Source organism: Plectropomus leopardus, chromosome 1 (genome assembly GCF_008729295.1).
Source record: "Plectropomus leopardus isolate mb chromosome 1, YSFRI_Pleo_2.0, whole genome shotgun sequence".
NCBI lineage: Eukaryota > Metazoa > Chordata > Actinopteri > Perciformes > Serranidae > Plectropomus > Plectropomus leopardus.
Window position 1 is genome coordinate 20,203,954 of NC_056463.1, and position 25,103 is coordinate 20,229,056.

General features: G+C 39.0%; 1 protein-coding gene across 2 annotated transcripts; it reads right to left on the reverse strand.

Annotated features, from left to right (window-relative positions):
• Window positions 1-519: 519 nt before the first annotated feature.
• Window positions 520-25,033, reverse strand: ap1g1 (adaptor related protein complex 1 subunit gamma 1). Of its 2 annotated transcripts, XM_042490603.1 has the most exons (24): window positions 24,947-25,033; window positions 17,958-18,161; window positions 17,702-17,826; window positions 16,612-16,753; window positions 16,373-16,469; window positions 14,771-14,847; window positions 14,348-14,356; window positions 13,042-13,137; window positions 12,516-12,596; window positions 12,329-12,427; window positions 12,190-12,245; window positions 11,978-12,091; window positions 11,369-11,509; window positions 10,183-10,237; window positions 9,829-9,951; window positions 9,611-9,700; window positions 9,364-9,488; window positions 9,110-9,214; window positions 8,826-8,967; window positions 7,546-7,672; window positions 7,246-7,350; window positions 6,903-7,063; window positions 5,485-5,583; window positions 520-5,344 (listed from the first exon to the last, which is right to left on the reverse strand). In XM_042490603.1, exons 2-24 carry the CDS (start codon window positions 18,156-18,158, stop codon window positions 5,243-5,245), a joined length of 2,472 nt encoding a protein of 823 aa, XP_042346537.1. In that variant the 5' UTR covers window positions 18,159-18,161; window positions 24,947-25,033; the 3' UTR covers window positions 520-5,242. The 2 variants fall into 2 exon arrangements, with proteins under 2 accessions (XP_042346537.1, XP_042346618.1); XM_042490684.1 differs by lacking the exon at window positions 14,348-14,356.
• Between the last annotated feature and the right edge of the window lie 70 nt (window positions 25,034-25,103).

Here is a 25,103-nt window from a genome sequence, read left to right on the forward strand (position 1 = left end):
TTTCTGTGAGATCTTTGTGTTAACTGTTTTGAAAAAGGGTGTTAAAAATGTGTGAAACCAACGAAAAAGTGATAACACATTTGCAAGAGAAGACTTGTGCTAAGAAGGTGATGGTGAAGTTCAGATGGATCCTTGTTTCCTTCTTAGGAAGTGAAACTAAAATAGCAGCTGCAGGGCTGCTAATTGTGCTTTTAACATTTTTGAATTTTAGTCCCTCATAAATAATTTTTCTGATCAATTAATAGCAATCCTAAAATAGAAAAATCAACATAAACACACACACACATATATATTCATTAATAATCAAAAAATATTTGTTTCTGGCTAATTAAAAACAATCTGAATGCAGAGGAAATCAAAGTACACACTGATGTAAAAATAGATTTTGACAAATTTGTATAATCTCATATTCACATTACTCGCATCCCTAAAAAAAGAGCCCAGCACTCATATTTATTGGACCAGACTGTTCCACCACACCCCCAAACCAAGAAAACAAACTACCATAGTTGAGCTAGATTTTTATTTGACTTTTTATTCGCTTGATCATTTTCTCCAACCCAAAGACAAGAATACACAGCATAAATTGAAAATATCCCATTTAATAGTTTACAGCTTCTCATCTTTAATCATCATTTCATACTTTCAGTCTGACATTCACACTCACCTTGAAGTCATGGAACTGGGATTCAGTTCGACATGTCAAACTTGACTGGAAAAAAGTGAACCTCATGCCTCCACCCTCCCCTAACAAATCAGACACCATAATGTTTTACGGTCAGGACAGGCCTGGGGGGGGGGTTACAAACAGATTTGTTTTCAAAATACAATAAATGCATTTTTTTTTCCTTGATTCAACAGGGAAAGTGAACATGGGTGACAAATTCAGATGCTCTTCCAAGCCCTTTACACACTGAATTCACCCCAACAAATAAAAAAAACAAAAAAACAAAATCAATTATCCAATTAATCCAAATGACGTGTGTGCACTTTCATCACTCTTAAAAACATTAACAGTATTGTGTGAGTACTATCTGAACAGTTTCCTATTGTACATGTTAGTACTGACCCATGAACGTGGGGTGACAGATTTTTATAATTTGAACTTTTCTTGCATTTCAAAAAGAGTCTCAGGTCAAGAGTAGAAATGACATTATTTACACTGGTTTTCACATGCAGCTCAGAAGCTGAAAGTTGAAATTGCAGCCAAAAGTCATGTCCTATCTAGATAAAAGACATGTCGCACACCATCACACTCTCTCAAGCATGACTATTTTCTCTCTCTGTCCCACTCTCTCGCTCACACACGCACACACACACACACACACACATACACACACACATCCTCACTCACACTAATATCACCTCAAACGCTGATCACATCGCTGATGGGTATTTTCTTCCATTTCTTTTCTTCCTTTTAAGTTACAGAGTCCAAAGCACTTATTTTGGGTTCATTTCCATCTGTACATTTTAAACTGCATGAATTTACGTTTTTCATTGAAAGAACTGATCAGATGTGATTAACAAGGGTACATACTGGTTGAATAAGACATTACAAACAACACCAACAAAAACATTCAGGAACAGATGTATGAAACTTCCTTTCCCATCCCCGTCAGCCTTCCATTTTGCACAGCTCCCCCCTGTGGTTATTAGTTTGTAGCACAGGCTTGTCTTAGAGCCAAAAAAAGCAGCACTCCATAAATACAAAATGAAATAGGTCCTAACAGAAAAAAACAAACCATTGCCTTCCTTCCTCATTACCTGCCAAGATTCCCATGAAGTTGAATTTAAAACCATGAGGGCTCAGATCAATTTGACATGATGTGTTAACAGCCCTGCCTTTTGTAGCGGTGACTACAATGTGAAACTAAAAGGTGCGCCATGCAGAGGCAAATTACATCAGCAATAAGAGACACAAAGTGAGGAAGCAAAAAGAAAGCCCTGCACTGTTCAAACCCAGGGAGGGACACTGCTGCACCAACATCTCTGGATCCACTTAATAAAACTTCTAGCAGGTCTTGTCCAGACAAAACTCTAATCAAATTTAAACCTACTGACCATACAGGGAAAAACAAATCACAGTGAGGTTAAAAAAATCTCCTAGTGTAGCACAAGTAGTGGCCTTGCTTGATTGAGACATGATGCTTTTAGGGAGAACGCGGTTAACCCAGCAACTGTGAGCGCTTACACACCGAGAACACAAGGCATCATTTCAAGAATCAATTTGTGGGTTGAAGGGAGTTTAATAGATCAAATTGTCAAGAGTGCAGAACACTAACCACCCCAGGCCAGAGGGAAGTTACATCAGTGGCGAGGAACCTGCTCCTCTCCGAAAGAGGGCGTGGATACATGAGGCGTTTGAGGGCGGGGAAGCAGATGAAGCAAGGTGCCACTTCTGCTGCTGTGCAGCACTGTGCTTAGGTTACTCAGTAGTACATCATTCAGACAACATCTGTTGATAGATCCAAACCTCATTTCAGCATCCAAAGGAACCCAACAAGTAGCCTACCATCTTTGTAAAAGAAGTAAAGATGACACATCCGATCATGAATGAAGTATGAAGAATAGTAAATCAAATGCAGCTCAATTGCATCCTATTAAGGTTCTTTTTTTTGTACATATATGCATACAATTATACTTCCTAGCTAATCTTTTTAAGTCTTCATGTGGGTTTTATTTAATTTGATCAGCTTTTGTTTGTTTTACAACTATATACAATGTACAGGCAGCAGATCATATATCTTTTACAATGAATGAGTGATGATACAGGGGAGTCTTTATAGACTGATGTTGACTAGATCCATTTAGACAATATACATTGTGAATAATTGGAATTTTTAGAAAATGGTATCTAAAAAAAGGATGAAAGATAGTACAAGAGACAAAATTGTAAAAGCCCTCAATATGTACAGAAAAAAGCCAATATAGCATTTGTCAACAACAGAAAAGAGTTAAACTGAAATAATTTTCTCCATATACACATATCATAGCTCAAAAATATTTCCAAAGCTAATAGTCTCTCTGATTTGGTCACAGAAGTAAGAAGATAGTGAAGCATAGTGAAAAGAAGTATACAGCCTGATTGAACATCTGAGGATCTCAACACAGCGTCGCAGGGCTGCTAAGCTTGTTAAGTAATGAGATGTACAAACTACCATTAGTTTCTCTCATGGAGATGCTCCCCTTGATTGCAATTCGTGACTAAACAAAGCTGTCGATCTACTGCAACTAAAAGTTAACAGAAAGAGAGATCATTGTGAGGTATTAAGGTTACTGTCCCCGACAGCATGGTCAGAATTCTGATTTGGAGAAGACGAGAGCCAAGAAATCATACTAACAGTCACCACAGAACGACCCGTCCCAGTACCTCACCAACTGATCCAAACTCACACTTCATTTGTTGACAGGGGGGGGAATCTTTCTGAGATTTCACTTCAAAACAGCATTTATACTGTTTAAAAACACTTGATGCCAGCCTATGAAAAGTTTACATCGATTAGCTGCCATAATCTTTGAGATTTGCTTTGTTTTTAGGATTTGTTATTGATAACATCCAATATGCATTTTAATGGTAAGACTGCCAAATGGTACAGGAAAAGAAACAATCAGGATCATGTGGCTATAATTTATGTTTTTTTCAAAACAAAGACAAAAAGACATCGCTGTGGACATGCAGGTCGGCCAGTATTAGTGGGTGACTGATTATTAACATTTTATAAGATATAGAAGTGAAAAACTTATTAAATGAGGTGATACCAATTTAAATCCATCAAGACCATTTCCCTCAGATTGAAAACACGATCAGCACACAAGCAGACTTACAAACGAAGCTCATACAGAACTCAATAGTTCAGGGGCTTTTATCTAGCCAAGTCAGAAAGGCACATCACTTTGATATCAGGCATAAATAATTAAGTCAAATTACTGCAGAAATAAAACATACTTTCACAAAAATAGTGCCAATAAGATGAGCGTCCCCATCAAAGAAGACAGCCATGAGAAAGCAGACTTGAGGGGAAAAAAGCATTCAGTGCATGTAACTACATTCATAACAAGCTTCATTTACATGTATGTGCATGGTGACTAAGTTCAACCAGGTTAAACAATTCTGAAATGTGTCTAAATTTGCAAGCTAGACTGTGAGGACACAGATGCAGAAAAAGTGTTAATGTAGATCTCCAACACCAATGCAATCAGCTTGTCTTCAGATAAAGTTCAGGCCTGGATTTTATCCATCCTAATGAATGAACCTCCTCAAACTATGCAAAGCAATTAACCGTTGAATTTACTGTACAGATCTAAAACTAAAGCTACAGATGAGATGATTTCAGGAGAGCTGTGCGGGAAAATCTGAGCACATTCTCTGAAAAACAGCCACAGATGATCAAACTGGGCGTGTTGGATGAGTTCATGCTCTTATTGTGAAAAAAACAAATGTAGACTACTTCCTATAGAAACATAGGATAAAGAGGCCTACTACCAGAGCCAGAAATTCCCCTCTGAGCTTGAGGCAAGGTGTGACTGTGATCCTATCAATGCTCAAACATGCTTTAAGCAAATTAATGTAATTCAAAATGAATACAACTCTCTGACAAGTTATATCACTTAAAATGTGGAGAGTCAAAAAAAAGAGGGGTTTACCAGGAAGTTTATGACTGCACTAAATAGACCTTCCAAAGCTTTTTCTGCTGCCATCATTCGGACTAAAGGTTCATATAAAAAAATCTGAATGCGAAGCCAATTATAAATATCAATGGAGCAAAGTGTTTCAACAGCATTTTAGCTTAATTATAAATTAAAATAAAACTATGGTTACTGCAGTGCTCAGTGTAGGCGACACTTCTTCTCTACAGTGACATGAGAGGTTAAGTGTGCCACAGTAAATGGTGTGCATATGTGCTTTTGTGGGTGGTAATGGTGCTGGGCGGAGGGTGTATGTGGAAAGTAGTACTACTACACAAAAGACATCATGAAAACCAATTAAGAAAGAAAAGAGAAAGTTCACTGATTGATATGTTTTCCCAATTATTCTGGTGATGTCAATAGTCAATAGGGTCTTCGTAACATCTGTATTTTTCTCCTGTGTTAGATGCTCTGCTGCTTCCCATGCAACTCGAGGGCAGCGGACTGCAGTGACGTCACAGGGGGATCCGTTGGAAGAAAGGAGGGAGGTGAAAGGAAAATCGTTTTCATAGTTCCCTTGGTCGGGGCTTTTAAGAGCAACAGAAGCAGCTCATCACTGCCAGGACTGAGGGGGGAAGTTATTAACCTCAGCCAGGTCTTGCACAGGTGAGCCTTTGAGGGTGTACGTCAGCTTGATCCTCATTCGTAGCTGTTGCTGAAATTTTGTGAGGATGATCGTGTTTATAAAGGAGGAAATTCTTGCATTTGAGACTGCGCAGGTTTGTAATGTGTGCCAAGAGTGCGCCAAAGGATAAAAGAATGAAATGAAACACAATTTGTGCAGGACAAACTCACCTTCTGTGGGTTGAGGACTCTGATGACCTGTGTGACAGTTCCCTGGTTGAGTGCTGGGACAACGTTACTGCTAGGGGAGAGGAGCTGCAGCTGGAATGTCTGACAAACAGAGAGGGGACAGTATGTTACATGAAAATTTGATGATACCCAAGAAGAAATGGGGTCATCACTGCAGTGTAAAACAGGGATGCTCACATTGATCGTACACTGACCACAATTGATGGACCTTCAAATTTAAATGCCTCACTTGTAATTTTTTAATTTGTCGCTAAGATAATGGTGGTTGTAAAATAGGTTTTGCAGAAAAATAAATGTCACTTAAAGTGTGTTTTGTTGCCTTATCCATCATCGCTGCCAGATCTCCATGACAGTATTTTACTTATTTTATTTTACTGTCTAGCCAAACTCCGGCTCAGGAAGGCGCCATTACTGATGGTGGGACTCAGACAGTAATGCAGTGAGGCAGCAGTATCTCATGGCTGCCTGCTGGGTACTGATGCCTGCAATAGCTTATTCAAAGCTATGCTTCCAGAGGTTTTTTGTTGTTTTTTGCAGTTTAATGTTTTAGAATTCTGAAAACTATTTAGGCCAAAAAATCTGATGCAAATTCTAGACTACAGACACAGGTGCTACTCTGACACGGCAGAGCAAAAATGCAAATAGCAGCACTTTTCAGGAAAACAGCATAATACTTTAGCTGTGTAAGAAAGTTTTCTTCGGCCACAAACGTTCTCATTTTACAGCTAAACAGTACACCTAAATATATTTCTTAAAACATCTGAGGTGAGAAATAGGCAATGCAGCATAAAAATCTTGATTCATATTTAATCAGCTGTACTTTGTCAGTATAACACAGTTCACAAACAGTGACTGACATAACTGAAAGCTGCGTTAGAGACTCCTCTGCCCTGATTGGTTGTTTTCATTCACATAAGGTGAGGCCATTATAAGCAATAGGTGGAGGCAGAGGAACATGCTATTATTACAGATTAGCTGTCTCCGGTATTGTGTGAATACAGTGACAGTTCAGCAAATATGACAAAAAATATTTCATAAAAATTACAGAGTACAGCTTAATGCTTTTGTAGACAGTAAAACTTAACACGCCAAAGAGATTGCTATTCAATAAATTATTAATCTCCCCTGGTATTCTTTTAAAAGTTAACTGTGCTTTCAGCTTACAGATCCTAAATGTACATTAATGCAGGTTCTGCACACACGAGGTACACATTAATGACACTGTCTGTTATTAAATCTGAAGTGCAAAACCCGTGCAAAGCTGTAAGACATTTACATTGTAATACTACACAGAAAACTCATCATTAATGAAAACAGTTATGCTGAAGAACATATTTTAATATTATAATATTATATTTAATTCAGCAATTTAACATCACAGTCAGATTGTGCCCGCTTACCTTTGGTACTGCAGCCTGAAAAACGAAGTCTGTCATATCTGCCTCTGTTGAGTTGGAAGCATGGATGGTGATGACGGCAATGTTTGGGTTGGGATTAGCTCTCTCAAATGTGAAGTCTATTTTCAGACCATTTTTGTTGTACGCCGTCATGGGAGGAATAGCTGTACAGAGATTTCAGAGGAGCAGACCATCAAACGATTTAGAAATATGATCAACTTACATTTCATTGGATGTGTCATGGTAATCCAATAAAAGAAAACACAAGTGCTTTAATACATAAGGACAAGACCACAAATTACTGTATATCTGGGAACCGAAGGTCGAGGGGAACAACAAGACTCACCTGCAGCTGCAATGTCATTAAACAGGGGCTGTGAGGAGAGGCCATCCAGGAGGAAAGAAGGTTGGGAAGGGGGCACAGAGGGAGCAGGAGCAGGGGTTGGGCCACCTGGTAATAGGGGATAACAACACACACGGGTTTCTGTTCACTTTTTTTTGTATCAAAACCAGACAGTGCCAGCACTACGTTACTGCTGAACAGGAGCAGGCCCACTGCGGACATCACATTCACACTGGTGACAAACACAAGGTCCTTGCTTTGCTCTAAAAGGGGTAACAGACAGCTTTAAAGAGAGCATCTTACCACTTAGCGAGAGGTCACCCAGCAGATCAAGCAGCTCTCCTCCAGCTGAGGCAGGCTTGGTGGGCACCGTGGTCTGGATTACTGGCACCACATCATTACCACCCAACAGGTCTAATAAATCATTAGCCTGGGGAATAAGACAACATGTGAACATGAGAAAATGCCTGATATAACAATACTCAACTTGTTACACCCTGTTTCCATCAGTCCAACACTGCATCCGTTTTAACAGATTTCCATTCGGTGGTGGATTTAATTCGACCTAACCAATTTAGCATCATTGTAAGTCCACAGTGATGTGTAGCCATGACAACAGGCCTGTTTTACTGTGGTTTTCAGAGTGGAGTGGAGCAAAGTGAACCACAATGTTGGGTGATATTGAGAAGACAAACTGATCTAGAATAGCTTCGATAGCAGTGTCTATCTTGTTATATAGCGCTTGCCATTGTGGTCATTAGTCTACACTGGTTCTGGCACATCACTTGTCAGCTGTGGGTCCACAAAATTTCCACGCTGGCATGTTCCTGCGATGCACCAAGCAGGCAGAGTCTGCACACCATTTGACGTGTACTGTAGCCGCCACTGAATTTGAGCAGCATACACATCACCACCAACTTGTAATACAATACAAACACAAATAAAGGGAGATTGATTTAACAGCGAACTGCTGAATGACATTCAGGCCTAAATAAAATCATATTGTGAATATTTTTGCCGATGTGGGCAATTATTTGTCAACTAGGAAATCTACCGTGACTTTTGTCATGTAGACCAACATCGTTGTTTGTTTTGTCAGCTGACAATCACATGGTCGCTTTTTGTATTCACCTAACATTTGTTTTTGTATTCACCTAATATTCTTATGTTGATGACTCATGCTCATACTGTACTCTTATTTTAATTTTTATGCTTCTTGTGTTCTCGCATTTTCTCCTGTTGCCTTTCAGTGCAAAGCACTTTGAGTTAACGTGTAATGAAAAGTGCTATATAAATAAAATTGCCATTGCCACTGCCTTTGTGAAGTGGGTAGAATCCAAGGTCTGGAATCAGGAAATAAATTACCTGCAATATCTATTTATACACAATATCAATTAATAATAGCAATAAAAATCATAATTAATCATTGTTATTTGAAAAAAAAAGAAAAAAAAGTTAATTTTATCTAGTTCATCACAGAAATAAAAAAAATAGTGTGAATAAGTATATTGTTAACTGTAAATCTAGTGACTTAAACCAAGTGGCTACTTCCTTCTCAATAAAGTAAAAAAAACTGCCCTCACCTGGTTGGCTGGCTGGGTGACAGGTGGTGGATGTTTTGGTTCCACCACAGAGGGCTCTGCCTCCCCATTTGTCTGTACAATCTCTGTGGGGCCATTTGTAGCAGTTTTCTCCATAATTGGCATTCGCTCTAGGAGAGCTGGCCTAAAGTCAGGGAACAAGCAGGGAATTAGGAGGGAGACAAAAGATGCACCAAACTTAACCACTGGAGGATATCCATTATCTACTAATTGGTAAAATGTGGTCATGGTGATGTGATTTTTTGTAGCATTTAATGCAGTTTCACCTCATGTGGTCGTATTTCTTGAAAAGCGCATTGTACTCCACAGCTCTCTGCTGAAGCTCCACATCGATGCTGCTGCCATATATCGAAACCACCTTCTTGATTCGGCTAAAACAAAATTTGAAATTTTGCAGGTTAGAAAGGGGGAAAAGTAACATTGGCAATGACTGGTAAGCTTTATAACTCAAAGAACCCAACTCATTTAACTCAAGAACCCAAATGTTTTCAAAGCTTCAGAGTGAAGGATTATTACTCACTTGACACTGCTGAAGCGAGTCGACAGCTTCATGATAGCAGTAAGGGAATATCCCCGGGTCACAGGTGTGGATAGGTTGGACACCAGGAGGCCTTCCAGTACGTCCAGAACCTCATCCTCTGTCACCTGAGATCAAAAGGAAGGGGAAAAAAAACACTTGATGTAGAGTTTCTCTGAGGTCTGAAGTTTGTGCATAGTGTGCTCTTTGGTCTGTGCTTGTGTCTATGTGTGTGTGGTATTTGAAATACCTGGATGGGCTCCTCCTCCTCGCACTGTCCAGAAACTAGCAGGTCCCCGTACTCTCCTATGCACCAGGACGCCACCTGCACTAAAGGTTGCTACAGAAAACAGAGAAACACAATGAAATACAGTACAAACAGAGAATTGATTAATAAAATCTACAAGTGTATTCTTCAAAGATGGAGATGTCCAAAATGTAATTATGACCCAAACCAGAAGTGCTGACCTGTGAGATGTCATCCAGCAACGCCTTGTAAAGTCTCTGTACTGTGTAAGCGTGCATCTCCACACTGTTGGTGATGAGCTGGATGAGATTGGGAACCGAATCGTCTCGCACATAGCTCCCTGCCTGTGAGGGTGAGCCGAGATGTCGATGAGAAATGGAAATGAATCTCAAATAGTTAGTTGTGTGTTTCCAGTAAAACTAAAGAGGAGTTGGCTGAGGAGGTTTATTACCAGATTTGATTAGATCGTTAGAGGTACTCTGGGTAATAATTGTATTATTATGCACACTGAGGATTAATTCCAAGAAACAATCAAAAGCATTAGAAGCACTGGAGTGGTTCTGTAATACACGTACTGTTGTCAGGACTCTCATAATGGTGTCTATGTGCCATCTTTTCGACGGTGCATACCTGTAACACAAATTGCACACTGATTAGTCCCAGCAAAGGACTTCAGATGAATAACAAACATACATTATTTATTTAGACTCTATACAGCCAGGAGATAAATGCTGTCAGAAAATAAATGGTATCAGCATGGTCTGTCAGACGATGGATCACTCATTTTATCATCATACAGCATTTCAATGTTAGCCACGCCCCACCCACTGTGGTACCACAAACAAACTTTTAGTGTCAGATTATGTTATATACTGTACTCTGTAACTCCTTTTAACAAACATAACTGACATTGAATCTACATGAATTCGAGTTCATGCATATACAATTACTAATAACAGGTTCAAGCAACTAGGACCTCTGCCTTTAAATTGCAAAGAAAGACAAATCTTTTTTACAGCTTTAAGGCCCTGACACACCAAGCCAATGATTAGCTGTCAGTTAATTTTGCGCCATCAGAGAGCATCGGTTGATATCATCTTTGCAGCATGTCCTGCACCATTGGCCCTCGACGCTTTTTTTCAGCCAAGTCAGCATTTTGATTCGATCGATTTGAGACGACAAAACCAGTTGAATTGACAGTTCAGCTCAGTGCATAAGAGGCAAAACAGAATCAAGGAAAGTAAACAAACAGCTAGAGTCAAGAGGGAGTGAGACTGAAAAAAACTTGGTATGTAAGGTAAGATTATTTTTCTTTAGCCATTGAGCTCTTTACCAGAAACATTTCCTGATGGTTTGTGTTATTTTTGGCTAGAGCACGGTAAATATGCTTTGTTCTTTCAACATCGGATTGTGTTGTTAATGTGCTAACTGGCTAACCAGCAACATGACGGTTTCCCTTTTTGAATGATGGTTCAAGACTTCCTGGAGAGTTATTTCCTCTCACGCAGGCTAAGATTGTAGGTGCTGGTTGGCCATGGGTAGTAGTCTTTGCAGCATGCTCATGTGCAACTTTTTAGCTGAGTCACAGGCAACTTAAGGTGGTGTGACAATCGGCTTTCATTGCCACTAGCTTTCTGACGTCAGTTTGATGTGTCTGAGCTTTAACAGATTACAAAAGTCATAGAGAATGTGCATGAAAATATTTCAAAACAGCCAAGCACATGTGTACTGTCCAGTGTGGTCTGTGTTTCAGTGCCTTACTTCTCTGCAGCTAGAAAGACTCCTGATGCACAGTCTGCTTTGAACTCTGGGTCACAGGAGTCCAGGAAGTAGAGCAGCTCTTTCATCATGCCTCTAATGTTGTTGCCGTTAACCAGGGCGAAGCTCAGTTCCATTGCACGTCTGCACAACAAGGAAAAGTAGACAAAGGTCAGAAAAAACAAGGCTAAATAGTGAGAAACGTAAAACTGTTAAGAACAGAAATAGACATTGTTTTGCTTTGAAGTACATGCTAATTGCACAATAAAATGGCTGTAGAATAATGACACCATTTGTGTTCAGATTGGTTCCCTACACGCCTTGCTTTCATCATCATCTTCATTTTAAGCTTCAACGAAAGTGCGATAACAACTGAGCATCTAAAAGTAGCTATCAGTAGCTATCACCAGTTATCAAAGAGCATCGATGTAAGTTCTTTACAGTTACCATACCCAATAACAGAAACAGCGGACAGCTCTGAAGAAAACAGAGAGCATTCTGGTTGTTTTTGCAACAGTGTCTCTAACAATAATATCACTTGGAAACGCTACAGGGGGAAATGTTGAAAAGTTGTCAGTTTCCACTTAAAGTAATTTGGACAGTGTGAATCACCTCTTGATGGACACATCCAGGTCTTTTAAACAATCCACGATGGTGCTCCGATGCCTCTGCACTGCGTTGTGGTCTGTCTGTACCGTCTTTAGTAGAGATGTCAATGCCACGTATCTGGAATGGAGTTTAATTCAAAGATATTATCAAGAATTGACAATAACATTTTGATGACTCAATGCATGTAAGATCAAGTGATATGAGCAATGAATTACCTTATATTTTTGTCATTGTTTAGCAGGAAGCGACCTAGTATGTTAATGGCCAAGACCTGTAAAATAAAAGGGATTTTAGGCAAGAAAATAAAAATGACAACGCTCATATTAAGTTTTCTTTTATATCCAACTAACTCACCCTCAGTCCACTTTCAGACTTGATGTCCATTATGGTCAATACAGTCTCGTAGAGGATTGCATTGCCTACATTTTTACTTGTCTCTGTGTTTGTTGCAACCTGTGAGTACAAATACCATGCATATGTCAAAATAACACTCACTCTGAGAAGATTTTAGCCAAGAACTGTGATTACATGTAATTCAAACCTGTGCAAGGATGTCATTCATTGCTTCACTGGAGTCGTCATCACTCTTGCCTAAAATTCGCAGTAGTCTCAATATCCGCACCTGGGGACAGAAAGCAGCAGTGCCGTCAGTTCACTTGACAAGTGTAATTTAACGTATTGACGCTCACGGGTAAATGCTGGTTTCTTTTGCCCCACTCAGTGCTTGCTGCTGGTCTGTTGTTATTTTGGTTCTTTTTAACTGGCACAACTTCGCCTGCTTTGGCTGTAGGTGTACTTTAAATACTTTGTTTTTGTAATTCTGACTGTTAACCCTCCGGTTTAAAAAAATATCTAAACCAAGATTGGGACATTTTAGCACTGATGTAAGAGCTATAATATTCCTTTTATTTTCTCTGATGTTTCTGTTGTAATGAAACACAGTTGATGTCATGCCAACATCACGAGTTCTGATCATGGTTGCCCATAGTATGGTACAGCATGTCCACCCAAATCAAAATATGCACTTCGAGTAGAGGGTACTTGCATACAGAAAAAAAGTGGTTTACCTGCAGAAAAGGGTCGCTTATGCCTGACACATCATGCTCAGGAGAGTATCCAGACATGATTAGGTTCTTCAGGATTCTCACCAACTGTGGAACCAGCTATAAAAAGACCAACAACACAACAGAAAAGGAGAGGCGTCATAGCATTTTGTGTAGATCTCTCACATTTTCTACTTTTCTTCTTTAACATTTAAATAATATTGTCCTTAATCCTTAATTAACTTTTCAAGTTAATAGCCAGCCAGCCAAACTCTTATGAAGAGCATTTTTGTTCATTGAGGTATTATAGTTGGAAGTTAGGTGATTGAATAGCCAAATTGTTGAAGTTGTGAAAATCAAAACCTTGATCACACAAAAACATTGGGTTAGAACATTTGGCTTTGAAAGAAAAACAAAATGTACATTCACACTTCTTTCCCTCCTGAATGATGCTAATTAAACTAATATACATTTAACTAGAGTTTAATTCAATGCCAACAAAATGCAACTGTATTCTGAAAGGAAACGTCACAGTGATCAATTTTCTAATCTACGTACTCTTGATCTCTCAATGCTTTCTAAAACAATTTATGAAAATGTAACCTTTAAGAAAGACTCCGACACTTTGGGAAACCGTTTTATGTCTTATCCATCATTAAATTTAAGGATTATATAAAATTGTCATCTCTTCGCACTCTTGGATGTAACGGTGACTAGCATACAGATACAGCATGTAAATAAAACAGGTTTGTATTTGTTAGAGGGCCTACTTTTTTCACTTTTAGTTTTATTTTGGCCCGTTTCCTGTCTTTCTGTTGCACCAGAGTACACACGTTTCAGACCCCAGGAGCTCAGAGATGAAATAATCTACATTTTCTCCTCTGCTATAGATATTATGACAAATAAGCAACCCAAAATGCCAGAGTGGGGACCTAAGAAAGTTACTGACGTAAAGAAGCTACCCTCTAACAGTGACACAGATAAATTGAAAGTCGTCTATTCCTGGTGGAAACACCTGTGGCAATTACGTGAAAACACACCGACCCAACTGCTTTTAAATAAATAGTGATCAAATGAGTAGCATAATTAGGCAAAATGACACTGAAAACAACAGTGAGAAATGTATCTGACAAATGGACCAAAATATTATTTTATAATATTCAAAACACTTACATAGTAATGATCACTGTACAAGTTAAGGAAATTAAAATTAGAAACAAAAACACAACATGAAATTACTCAACACAAATTTGGTTACGTCTGAGGTGAGTGTGAGGAGTGATTACTATTTACAGCATGCACCAGCTATGAGATCAGAATGTACTCTTACCTTCTCATTCTAACACAATGCAGGAATTGTAACAAAGACAAATGACAGAAAAAATATGAGGTAGATGTTAGGGAGGGGAAACTGGAAATCATTCACTTTCAGAGAGCTTAAAATAATGTTAAGATCATGAGCATGAGGGATGGTGCTTCTGGCACAGTTTTACAACTAGAGAAGGAGAGGTACAGCAGCAGTTGAAATACAGAGGAAAAGACAGTGGTAGGAGATAAAAGATTGAGACATACTTTGAATGTAGAGCAAACCTGTAGCACAATCCAAGCCTCAAAAGTTTAACATGTCTGTCTAAGCTTAGCTATACCAAAAAGGAAATGTGTACGCAAAAGGAGAATGAAATGTGATGTGGGCTTAAGACAAATGCTTTAGTAACTACTTTAAGGTCTTTTAGGCAAAATAATCTGTTTGTACCTTTCTGAAGTGGGCCAGCATGTCGGGACTTCTTTCACACATCTCAGTGAGGAGGACAACTGATGTATGAAGAACACCTGAGGGAGTAGACAAAGTAAAAGTTATATAAATATTTTTTTTCTGACAAGAGTTTGTTTAGTTTTGTTCTCCACATGACCCATTTGTTATTGGGCATTCAGACCTAAAAACTCAAGGGACTATGTTGGTGGGTGCACTGTGGGAACAGACGGTACAATAAAAAACAATTCAGGAGGGCCAGTTTTAGTAACAAATGCATGAGTTTGAAGGCTTACTATGGCCAAAGCCACTGCAGGTGGGGGGCAATAGAGAGACAGGGAGAGTGATGGGACAATGAGGAGAGAGATAGATTGCGTGTGTGAGAAAGAGACTGTACATACACACATCAGGTCAGGTCTGGACAGAAACTGTGCAGGTTCTTATAGAGGCAGGCCTTATACTTTTGATACAAGCTCAACTTGGCAATCCTGCTGTGCCAGTGCACTGATCTCTTTGAAATATATGAACATGTGTTATTGCCATGCAGTGCTTTTGTTAGTCTGAACACTGACTTAATAACAAACATACTCAATCATTCAGCTTTCACAACATCTATGTACTGGATGTGCCAAGTGACAGACAAGAGGTAATCTGACTGCCATGCTGCTATAAATGTGATTTATGCTCATTACAAAACATGAACCAATAAGCCGTCCTTGCTCTTGTATTTGTTTGTGTCATTATCCAGGCTGGCCAATCGCACAGGGGCCAAAGTCAGTTGTCTAAAATAATATAACTAACTCTACTAAATCTACTATAAGTTTATCATGCAGGCTAATCATTTCCTAGTGAACTTCTCTGAATGTTACAAGGCTGAAAACTCATCATATGAATGACAGCAGTGGAAAGCAGTGCTGGGGTCAGAAATGTGTTATGCCCTGATATGATGTTTAAAGTTTGTAGTAGGTTTTTCACTTTGCATTATCTAAGTCTGTAAATTCTTTTCATAATTCTTACATTTCAGAGAACAAATGTAGGTCGGGTGTTAATATTACAGTGAATAGCACATTATACATACGCAGGTTATATGTGATGATAACAAATCCAACATTTACTTCGATGTTTGATCATTTATTTACATATATGCTAGCAATTCCTAACAAAGCTTTATTGATATTTTTGTGTCTTGTCACACCATCTTGTGTAATGGTGTGACAATGGTGTACATTGCAGGACAGACAATAATGTCCAATAAAATAGCATGGAGACACTGTGCTTTCTGTAAATGACCTTATCTGAATCATCACTACTGCACTGGCACACGATGTCAGAAGATCAAGTTATTTCAGAGCTGTTACAATTTTTTTTCCTGTGACACACTGCATCTCCTCTAAGTGGGGTACACACAAGCCCCAGAGTTTATGACAGACTCATTAATTCCACTCTCCTCTGCAAAGGACATGGCAAAAAGGACAAGAGCTGCCCAGCTGTTCAGAGGAAAGCACTGTGAGTGGCAGGAAATAGGACGAAGTCTGCATTTGTGTAGGATAGGCACACTTCCCCCGCGAGCCAGCAACTGCATCCTGAAAAACCGTTTACACTTACCATGGTTTTTCTCGCTCAGCAGGTTTTTTGTGGCTGGAAGGAACATTTCCATAAGTTCTGGAACCTTCCTGATGACATGAACTGCACACAACGCCGCCTGTCAACAAATATTTAGACATATGAGGAAACGATCGGTCCAACCAAAGTGGAACTGTTAGTGAGCATTCTTTCAAGAATAATCAACCACAGATTTAAAACCCTTAAAGTATCCATTCAAACATGACAACCAAGAGGCTTACTTTTTTCCTCAAGTAGGAGTTGGATGTTTTGAGCAGCTTCTCCACCTCCCCAGCCAAGTCACGACACATTTCTGAGGAGCCCATGCAGCCCAAAGTGCACAAGGCCAGACCCTGGACGTATTGTGTGCTGTGATTCAAGTCACTGCGTTGGGAGAAGAGCGTTGAATGAGCCATGGAAAAACAGACAAATAGATACAAGAACATTTTTGGACGACGGCTGCAGGTAAGCCAGATTTTGGGGCTCCAAATTGCCATCTGTTCATATTTTAAAGACCCCCTCCAGTGAAAATCAAGTTTTTAACATGTTTTTAAAATGTCCATATGGTGTTTTTGATATGTTAAAAGACATCACGAGCCAAATAAGCAGTCAATGTCATGGCTGACCATTTTCGCCTTGGCACTGCAGGGCATCAATGACAGTCTCAGTATTGTGGTTTCTGACTTACAGGGTATGCTAAGTCACAAACCTAAGGAACCAATCCTGCTGACTTGCAGCATGACGCTTTCCATAACATTAGGGCAAAACTAAGTATCAGAGGAGATGCCAGGCAGAGCTACAAATAGATATTTTCCAAGATAAGTTTCACTTTCACTTCAACTTGTCAGAGATGGCGATCAAAAACAAGGTTCATCTAAGAGTGAAAACACATTATCATTATTTGATAACATTGGGTCACGTTATCTATTGCTTATATTGTTTACCATCAGAGATTTGTGTGTTTGATGTGCGGAGTGAATTTGAACAGGAAAAATGGAGCGACAGATAAGGGACTCAGGGGCTGGATAAATTTGTATATTCATCAATCCAAACACACTAAATGTGACAGAGTTGTAGAGTTATACCAGTCATTTTATGTCATGATGGGATTTATTTCACCATGGAAAAAACTTCTAAATGTGAAATATTGATAACAGACATGAGATTTAATCAATGGCTGGAGAGAAATTTTAAAGCACAGGTCATTAATTTAATCGTTTACCAAAATCAAATAACAGCGCACTGCAAACAAAACAGCAAAAAAATATATATATATATATATATATATATATATATATATATATATTCACTGAGGATCTTGCCTCCACTTACTTCTTAATGCAATTTGTCATTAGTAGGTGGACGTCCTGCCTCTCATCCAACAGCAGCATAGCCCCCAAATAACCTATTCGTTTGTCAGTGAACTTCTGGGACGCAATCAGCTTCAGGCACTCCAGCTGGAAAACAAGTGGTCATGTCACAAAACTGTCCAAATATGTAAGCTTTGTAACAATAGTCACTGGAAATCCAAAAAGCTTTTCCAATTAGTTCTGCCAATCCCATCATCTTCCACGATCACCAAACATACCTGCCCGAAGTGTGCTGGGTAGCCCAACATGTGCATATAAAGTAGCTTTGCCACATTTCTGCAACGGTATGTATTGTCTTCCTCTCTAAAGGACGAGCGGATAGCAGCACACTCTTTCTGGATCATCTCACGCTCCTCTGCCTGGGTCCGTGCCGTCCGGATAGTCCGGATCAGCTCCCGCAGTCTGATCGGAGCAGGCATTCTCTGAAAAACATTTAGAAAATAAATTTTAACAAATTGCCTTGGGGTTGAAACTAGACTAGACAAAAACAGGAAAGTTACACCTCTGACAAAGAAAATTTGAGAAAAACAAAGTGTGTCGCACGGTAGCATCTTACATCACTTATAAGCTACACTTAAAATGTGTCAGCCTTGGTTCATAATTACGCAGTGGATGTAGAGGAGATTTGATTGCTGACCAGCTGCACTTAAATGTAAATTTTACAGTTAGGAAGTTATTGCAGTGCATGGTAACCCATTTCATGGTTTTCAAGATTTCTCCAAATGACCTGATTTCTTATGCCTGAAAAAGCCTATTAACTTAGACTAAAAGAGTCAAATAACGGCTAAAAGCCTGTCTTTTTTTAGGAGACAAATCAACTCTTAAAGCACTATAAACAAATATGATATGATGAATATTTGGCATAAGGAGGCAAACAGATGACTAATACTTTAAGAGATGCATATTTTAAACAGTATTAAAAGTGCAGCAGCCAGCAGAAGAGAGTGGCAGGTGAAATTCCATTCCCTTGCGGAGAAGCTTCTGAGAGCACACAAGCTTTAAGCCACAGGAAGAGGTTTAAATATTTATAAGCACATACTTAGTTGTGTGAATAAATTCTCTCATGCACATATGTACTATTAACACCCAAATTAACTCCCATTTACAATAAATAAATAAATAATAATAATAATAATAGCGCCAACAGACACTATGCTCACTTCTTCAAAAGAGGTACGTAGGGAAGGTGAGGGCATGAATCAAAGCATTCCTGATTCTGTTGTATTGTAAATATCAACATTTTATTTATATTTTATATTACATTCTATATTTTATATTCCTCGGGTCACTTTGATAAATATTTCTTGGTTTTTAAGATTTTTGTTTTAAAAAATGTTACTGTTTGCATGCAGCACTACTAACTATTTATTGAATGCTAATTTGCTCACCTTGTGTTTTGGTTATTATAACGTTATTATTTCATGATCATCGAGACCTGAGTACTTAATTTGGTTCTTTTCATGTATTGCATGGATGTAATGACAATAAAAAATCCTTGATCCTTGACGTAACATTTAAAACACAACAAGCAGTGGTGAAGTGCGGGTTGCAGGGAGCTGCCATGCAACATCTAAGGAAAGCTGCGGTGGCCGCTTCAAGCTGCAGCTTGGGGATAGATTCACTTTTAGCCAGTATACCTGCCGACAGAGTCTTGTAACTCGTGTGACAGGTTGACCATGTTACAAAGAATTTTTTCCCACCTGACACACATGAAGATGTATCCCGGGCTCAGGAAAATGTAATTATTATGGCTACTCGGTGTGTTTTCAGCATAATATCTGAGACCTTTTACACAGAATTTATAGCATGAACAAACTATTGGACGGAGCTGAGAGAAACATTTTTTTCTATAAAAGGAAGTGTGTCAGCGATTCTTAAGTAGCTTACATTTTAACAAACTAAAGCCATTCTGAATATCTCAGGAAAACTAGGGGGCAGAACATGTAACACATGGAGAACAAAGAGACAGAACTTTTTAAATCTGTGGTTTATCTGATGAAAATTACGTCTTTAAATTGCCAGTGGAAAAACAGTAAGAAGTTTCAATTTGGTTCTCTTTGGATTTTCTGTACAACCTCCGCAGCGCTGTCAATTGTTACCTTTGAAAGTGAATGTTGACATGCAGGTTCTCAACATCTGAATTTCAGCTCTAATCCTACTGGAACATTATTAGTGGCGCCCCTCTTCTTAGAAAGAGGTACAATTTTGTCTCCCACCTCATGGAGCCTTTTATCTGGTAGCATGCGGTACATAATTAAGCTGCTACAGCTACAGAAGCGATGGTAATTACTCGTCGAGCAAATCCATTTTCTCCATCTAACTAGTGCTGAAGCGGACCTTTGATAGACAGAAACAAAAGTATTTGGACATTGTAAATATAGCCTTAAATTACCCTTAAAAGTTGTGTGATGTGATGAACTAGTGAACTGCATTGCTCTGATGCACAACTTTTTCTCACACACAATGAATCTCTTTTAAATGAGAGACTGCATTGAAAAGTATTTATAAACCATTGGCTTTATTATCCAAGGTAGAGGATTTTAGTAATCGCAAAATATGTCACAACCAAATAGTTTACGCTTTTCCAATATAAATTACTAAACCACTGAAAGATTTTGTGAATTCTGACACATGCTGCTTTAATAATGCATATTTATATCTATTTTATAGTTGAGCAAGTATTTCCTCCAGCTGGATTGCTATCATGTTAAGCATCAGAGAAAAAAATTCAAAGGAGAGATTAGATGCTTTCTATTAGCCTGCAGATTTTTCCCCTACGATTTTCAATCGCAGTGTAACACCAAAGACATCTTTGTGTTGTGGCTCTGCGAGATTGTTAAACATAAAGCTGTGTCGTAACCATTTATCTCATCCAGAAGTGTTGCTGCTATTGTTCTCCCTAGAGCCCAGCCATAAGACTTGTGGAAATCTTGCTAGGTCCTGAGCTGGCTAATTGCCAGAGAGCCTTACATAGAAAGTCAACTCCAGCTCCTGTTCCCACATGACACCAATGCCAGCACTTATAGATTAGGTGACCATGAGGAATGAGCTTTAAATTAACCTAATGTGAACTTTAAATTTGTCTTAGAAACACTTTGCTTGCCCTGACGCTTTTTAGACCTGTATACTGTGGAGGTTTTAATTATCTGAATGGAAAAGAGGAAAATAACCATACCTTTTATAATCATTAACTATCGCTGCTGAGATCAAATGAAATTCTTTGAAACTATGCCACGCTATTGAGAGAAATAAGCATCCAGACATAGAGGGAATGAGGGCATCCTTTGTTGCATAAGGTAGTGGTTTGTAGAGAATTCACTGTGATCAAAGGGAAACGGGGAGGGTGGTCGGGCAAGGCCACACTTTAATAAAGCTGGAGAACTACTGTCCGTCTTTAACACCATTTAAATTACCTTGGCTGAATGGTCCTAGTGTTGGGCTCTATAAATCATGACTCTCCTCTCTTGCTGTGCTTCTAATCAAATGTGAACACATTAAAGAAAGTAATGCCAACCTCTGCTGAGAGCCGATTAAATTATATTCCTTGTTTTTGCAGTTGCAGTACAACGACAAATTCTTCTACTATCCAGACACATTATCTTACACATAAAATCCATAATTACCATTAGTTTTTTATGCTGTTCCTATTTCAGGGAGCTGTGTACTTAATTTAAAGGACAAAACTTAAAGGAAGGTATTGGTAGGTGGATTAGAAAGACTGCAGGATGGAGAGTCTAGAGCTTTTTTCAATAGTTGGGCAGCAACAGCCTCAGGTTCACTCACCAAGGTCAGCTTTACTCAACCTTACAGCAAAGACAAAAAGGGAACTGTTCTGCTGTGCAGCCATACTACAGATCAAGGTTGTGATCAAACAGATAAGCGACCACAGCCCATACAGATTTTGTCAGATGAAACTGCTCAGTGCACCTGGGGATATCTGGCCAAAGTGTGACAATGACAAAAGGTGCTGGTCCACACCCTGCGCCAAAAAGTTGAATAAAAAAAACAAAAAGACACCACCAACAGAAAACACTGTGTCACTAGACATTACAGGAGCCCCATACCAAGGTATCTCAGAGTGATACCCCAAAGATCTCTAAATTTCTTTAAGCCATTAACAACCTGACGAACACTATGGGTCATTTATTCCTCATTTTCACTGCATGGTTCAACTCAACTCAACTTGGTGTCAGACTGTGCAATATCATTAACATCTTTCCTATGTCGGCATAATTTACATGTACTGTGAAATGTTCATAACAAGCATTCACTCTCACGAGAGTTGGAGAGTCCGCACAGATTATCTTTCAAAGCCTGACAACCAGCAACAAGCAAAAAGCATGCCACACCTCCCTTGTACCACAGGGAGCAGACAACCTGAAGGCTGAGACATCAAACTAGAAGAATTAAGACAAAAAACACAATTATACATTAGATTATTGAACCCCATGAGGATTTTGTAAGAAAGTGAAAGCAAAGATTCAATAACCACGTCTACTGTCTTTGTTGGGAAAGTTGCACAGTGAAACTAGACAGAAAGATCATCAGACAGATGCAAGATATACAAAAGCACCACTGGGGAGAAACGTTTTCCCTGCTCAATTTGCCAAGCTGTTTTAACCTGCACTTTGTCTGTTTATTCTTTCTCTGTGCTCAGCTATGCACTCAAATGTAAGAAATGAAACACTATCTAAGCAGACCACTCTAATCCTTCTTATACCACCAACTCTAAGTAATTAACTCTGCAGCCATAAATAATTGATAATTCTACATACATGCACAAGGAGGAGCAAACATGCAAGAGTGAAAATGACATCAAACCTGTATTGTATCAGTTTGAACAAATGTTACACTTGTATGCTGCTTCCTACATTCAAATGTTTAGTCCTGTACCTTTTGCAGAACATATTAGATGTATTCAATAGTCAAAACATTATAATAAGTGTTTCACATGTAAACATTTTTTGGGTAGCCCACCCAAATAGAGTTGAACACAACTTAATTTTTTTTCAAATTTATGAATTTATCATTTCTTCTTTCAGTACAGAACAACTGATTAATCTTAGTTTGCATGTGAATAAAACTATTTGCTGCCACGCACTTTCCTCCTCCTGCCACAGTCCGCTAATGTATATAAATTCTCAGTCCGTTCAAGACACCGTTAAAGGTTTGTGAAATTACTTGTAGGTATATGTGAAAAAAAAACAGTGGCTTAATGGCTGAACCAGTGGGAGACTCTGCAGTTGCTCAACAGATCTCAAACCAACAATCAAATGCAGCATCATTGAGTTCAAATTAGGAACTAGCGGTGTGGAAACAGTTCATGTCATGAGCCCAAGCTATCATTTCTCCACTCCAAAATAAAAAGGTTCTAAAATGTAGTCTCAGTTAACCTACACAAACAGTTGTGTTTAAACTGTTGGGTTGCAAACTAGCCAGCAGGCAAAGCAAAGCAACAAACATTAACTCACTTTGTGGAGTTGCTGTTACTGTGAGAAGTGAACAATAAAGGAAAAATCTGAGAGAATAACAATCAGCGACTGTGCTAGTCAAACGTGATCAATAGAGAGGTGAAGCTAAATATATACTTTGATTGGCTATCAAGAAAACTGTCATTATTGGAAATCAAAGAGATGATAAGTACAAACATCAAATAATGCAAATAACTCTTTTCACTTCACCCTTTTTGAGAGTGTTCAGAAACCCCCCAGAGCTAATTTAATTCAGCGTACGAAAGACTGATTTGTAAACACAGTGGCAATACCTAGTTTAAATTTGTTGCTATAATATTTTAATATTGTGTGATTAATAACTGCTGAACTCACTGCTAAACAAAGTTCTACTTAATGCACCTGCTAAAGTAAGTATTATGCCACAAAGTCACAAATTCACTGTTGGCAGATCTAAAGGTTAGGTGGTTTTAATTAAGGTCATAGCTGTCTTGTTTCAAGCATAATGTTCCTGATTAAATCATAGTGAATTATTTAACATCAAAGGGCAACTTTGGATTCTGTTGACTCCGGGATATTTCCTCACCATAGCTTAACATTAGACAATCCGTCAAACAGTCAGTATTACCCAAGAGATAGTTGTCTATTTGGGGACTGGCACGCCTTGAATCTTCCACAACACTTGGGATGTGCCAAAAATGTACAGGAATCACCCAAACTGTGCGTCATTTGATCACTTCCTACTAATGGCTGACTTCCTTAACGTTAACCCATAAACTGTTTCTATGAAGACTGGTCTTTCTAACACTGTGTATATGCATTATGAAAAAGGCGTGTACCTTAACGTTATCTTTCCAATCTTCTTCTTAAAGACGATGTCAACACAAAGTAACAAACTTAAGAAACTGTAGCAAAAACGAGTCCACGTCCTTAATACGCTAAGCTAAGCGTCGTTAGCTTCCTGGATATGTAAATGCAACGTTGACGCGTTGGAGGATGTTTATCAAATGTTAGCAAAGTCTGATGCCATTACAAAGCTTTGAGGTAAACGTCAAATGCGTGATGTTAAAGCTTACGCAAATTACTCTTAGCAAGAGTCAGCTAACAACAAGCTAACACTGATGGTATTTTCAGTGAAAGGGCAACATTTTGGGTTGACACTACAGCAGTAGCTTCACCTTGGCTGACATCATTTTATGAAATGAAGGTTTACAGTAACAGCATTAGGCAATGTAGTCGAGCTGAAACGATAGGCCATCACGGGCTTGGCATGACACCTGAATCTGATCGCCGACTGATCAGGACATGGTGCAGTTTAGGCCTTCTTGAAGCATTTGGATTACCAAGCTAGCGAGTTAGCTAGCTACCTGACCACTTCTCTATTACCTGGTCCGAGTACCGCCTGAACTAAATGGCAATCTGTAAGCAGCTCGTTTGGGTAGTTACCTTGAACGATATAAAACATAAAGTTGGCATTGCGTGTTGTCACGACGATTATGGCCACGGCACTTAAATGGCTATTGAGCTTAACATCCCTAGCTCAGCAGGTAGTTAGCAAGGCTACACTATAAGACCAACCGTGCTAGCTAACTTAGCCGCTGACAGGCACAACCCCGGTGCACTGAGGGCTGCGACTTCCTATTCAGCGCCACAGTGAGAGTTGTCAACGTAGATACACACAAACCACTGACGATTAGTCACACGTAAAGACATTTTCACGCATTTCTGCCGACATATTATTGTTGGAATATACTTACTAGCCGTAATGACGCCAGAAAATACCTGGAATCTTATCTATTAGCAATGGAGGGAGGAACACACTAGACATGCAAAATGGTGGCTACTCCAGCCTCAGCACATCTACCGCAGGCGGAGGGTTACACTGACATATCCCAGAGGCTGGTGAAAGAAGCG

Bases quoted from the DNA above. Each gene is read 5' to 3' on its own strand.
- ap1g1 (XM_042490603.1), bottom strand. From the start codon at position 18,158: ATGCCTGCTCCGATCAGACTGCGGGAGCTGATCCGGACTATCCGGACG. The intron at 10,238-11,368 runs GTAAGGCACTGA...TTTGTGTTACAG, and splicing joins GTCTTTCTAGCTGCAGAGAA to GTATGCACCGTCGAAAAGAT. The intron at 9,489-9,610 runs GTATTTCAAATA...TTTTGATCTCAG, and splicing joins AGGAGGAGGAGCCCATCCAG to GTGACAGAGGATGAGGTTCT.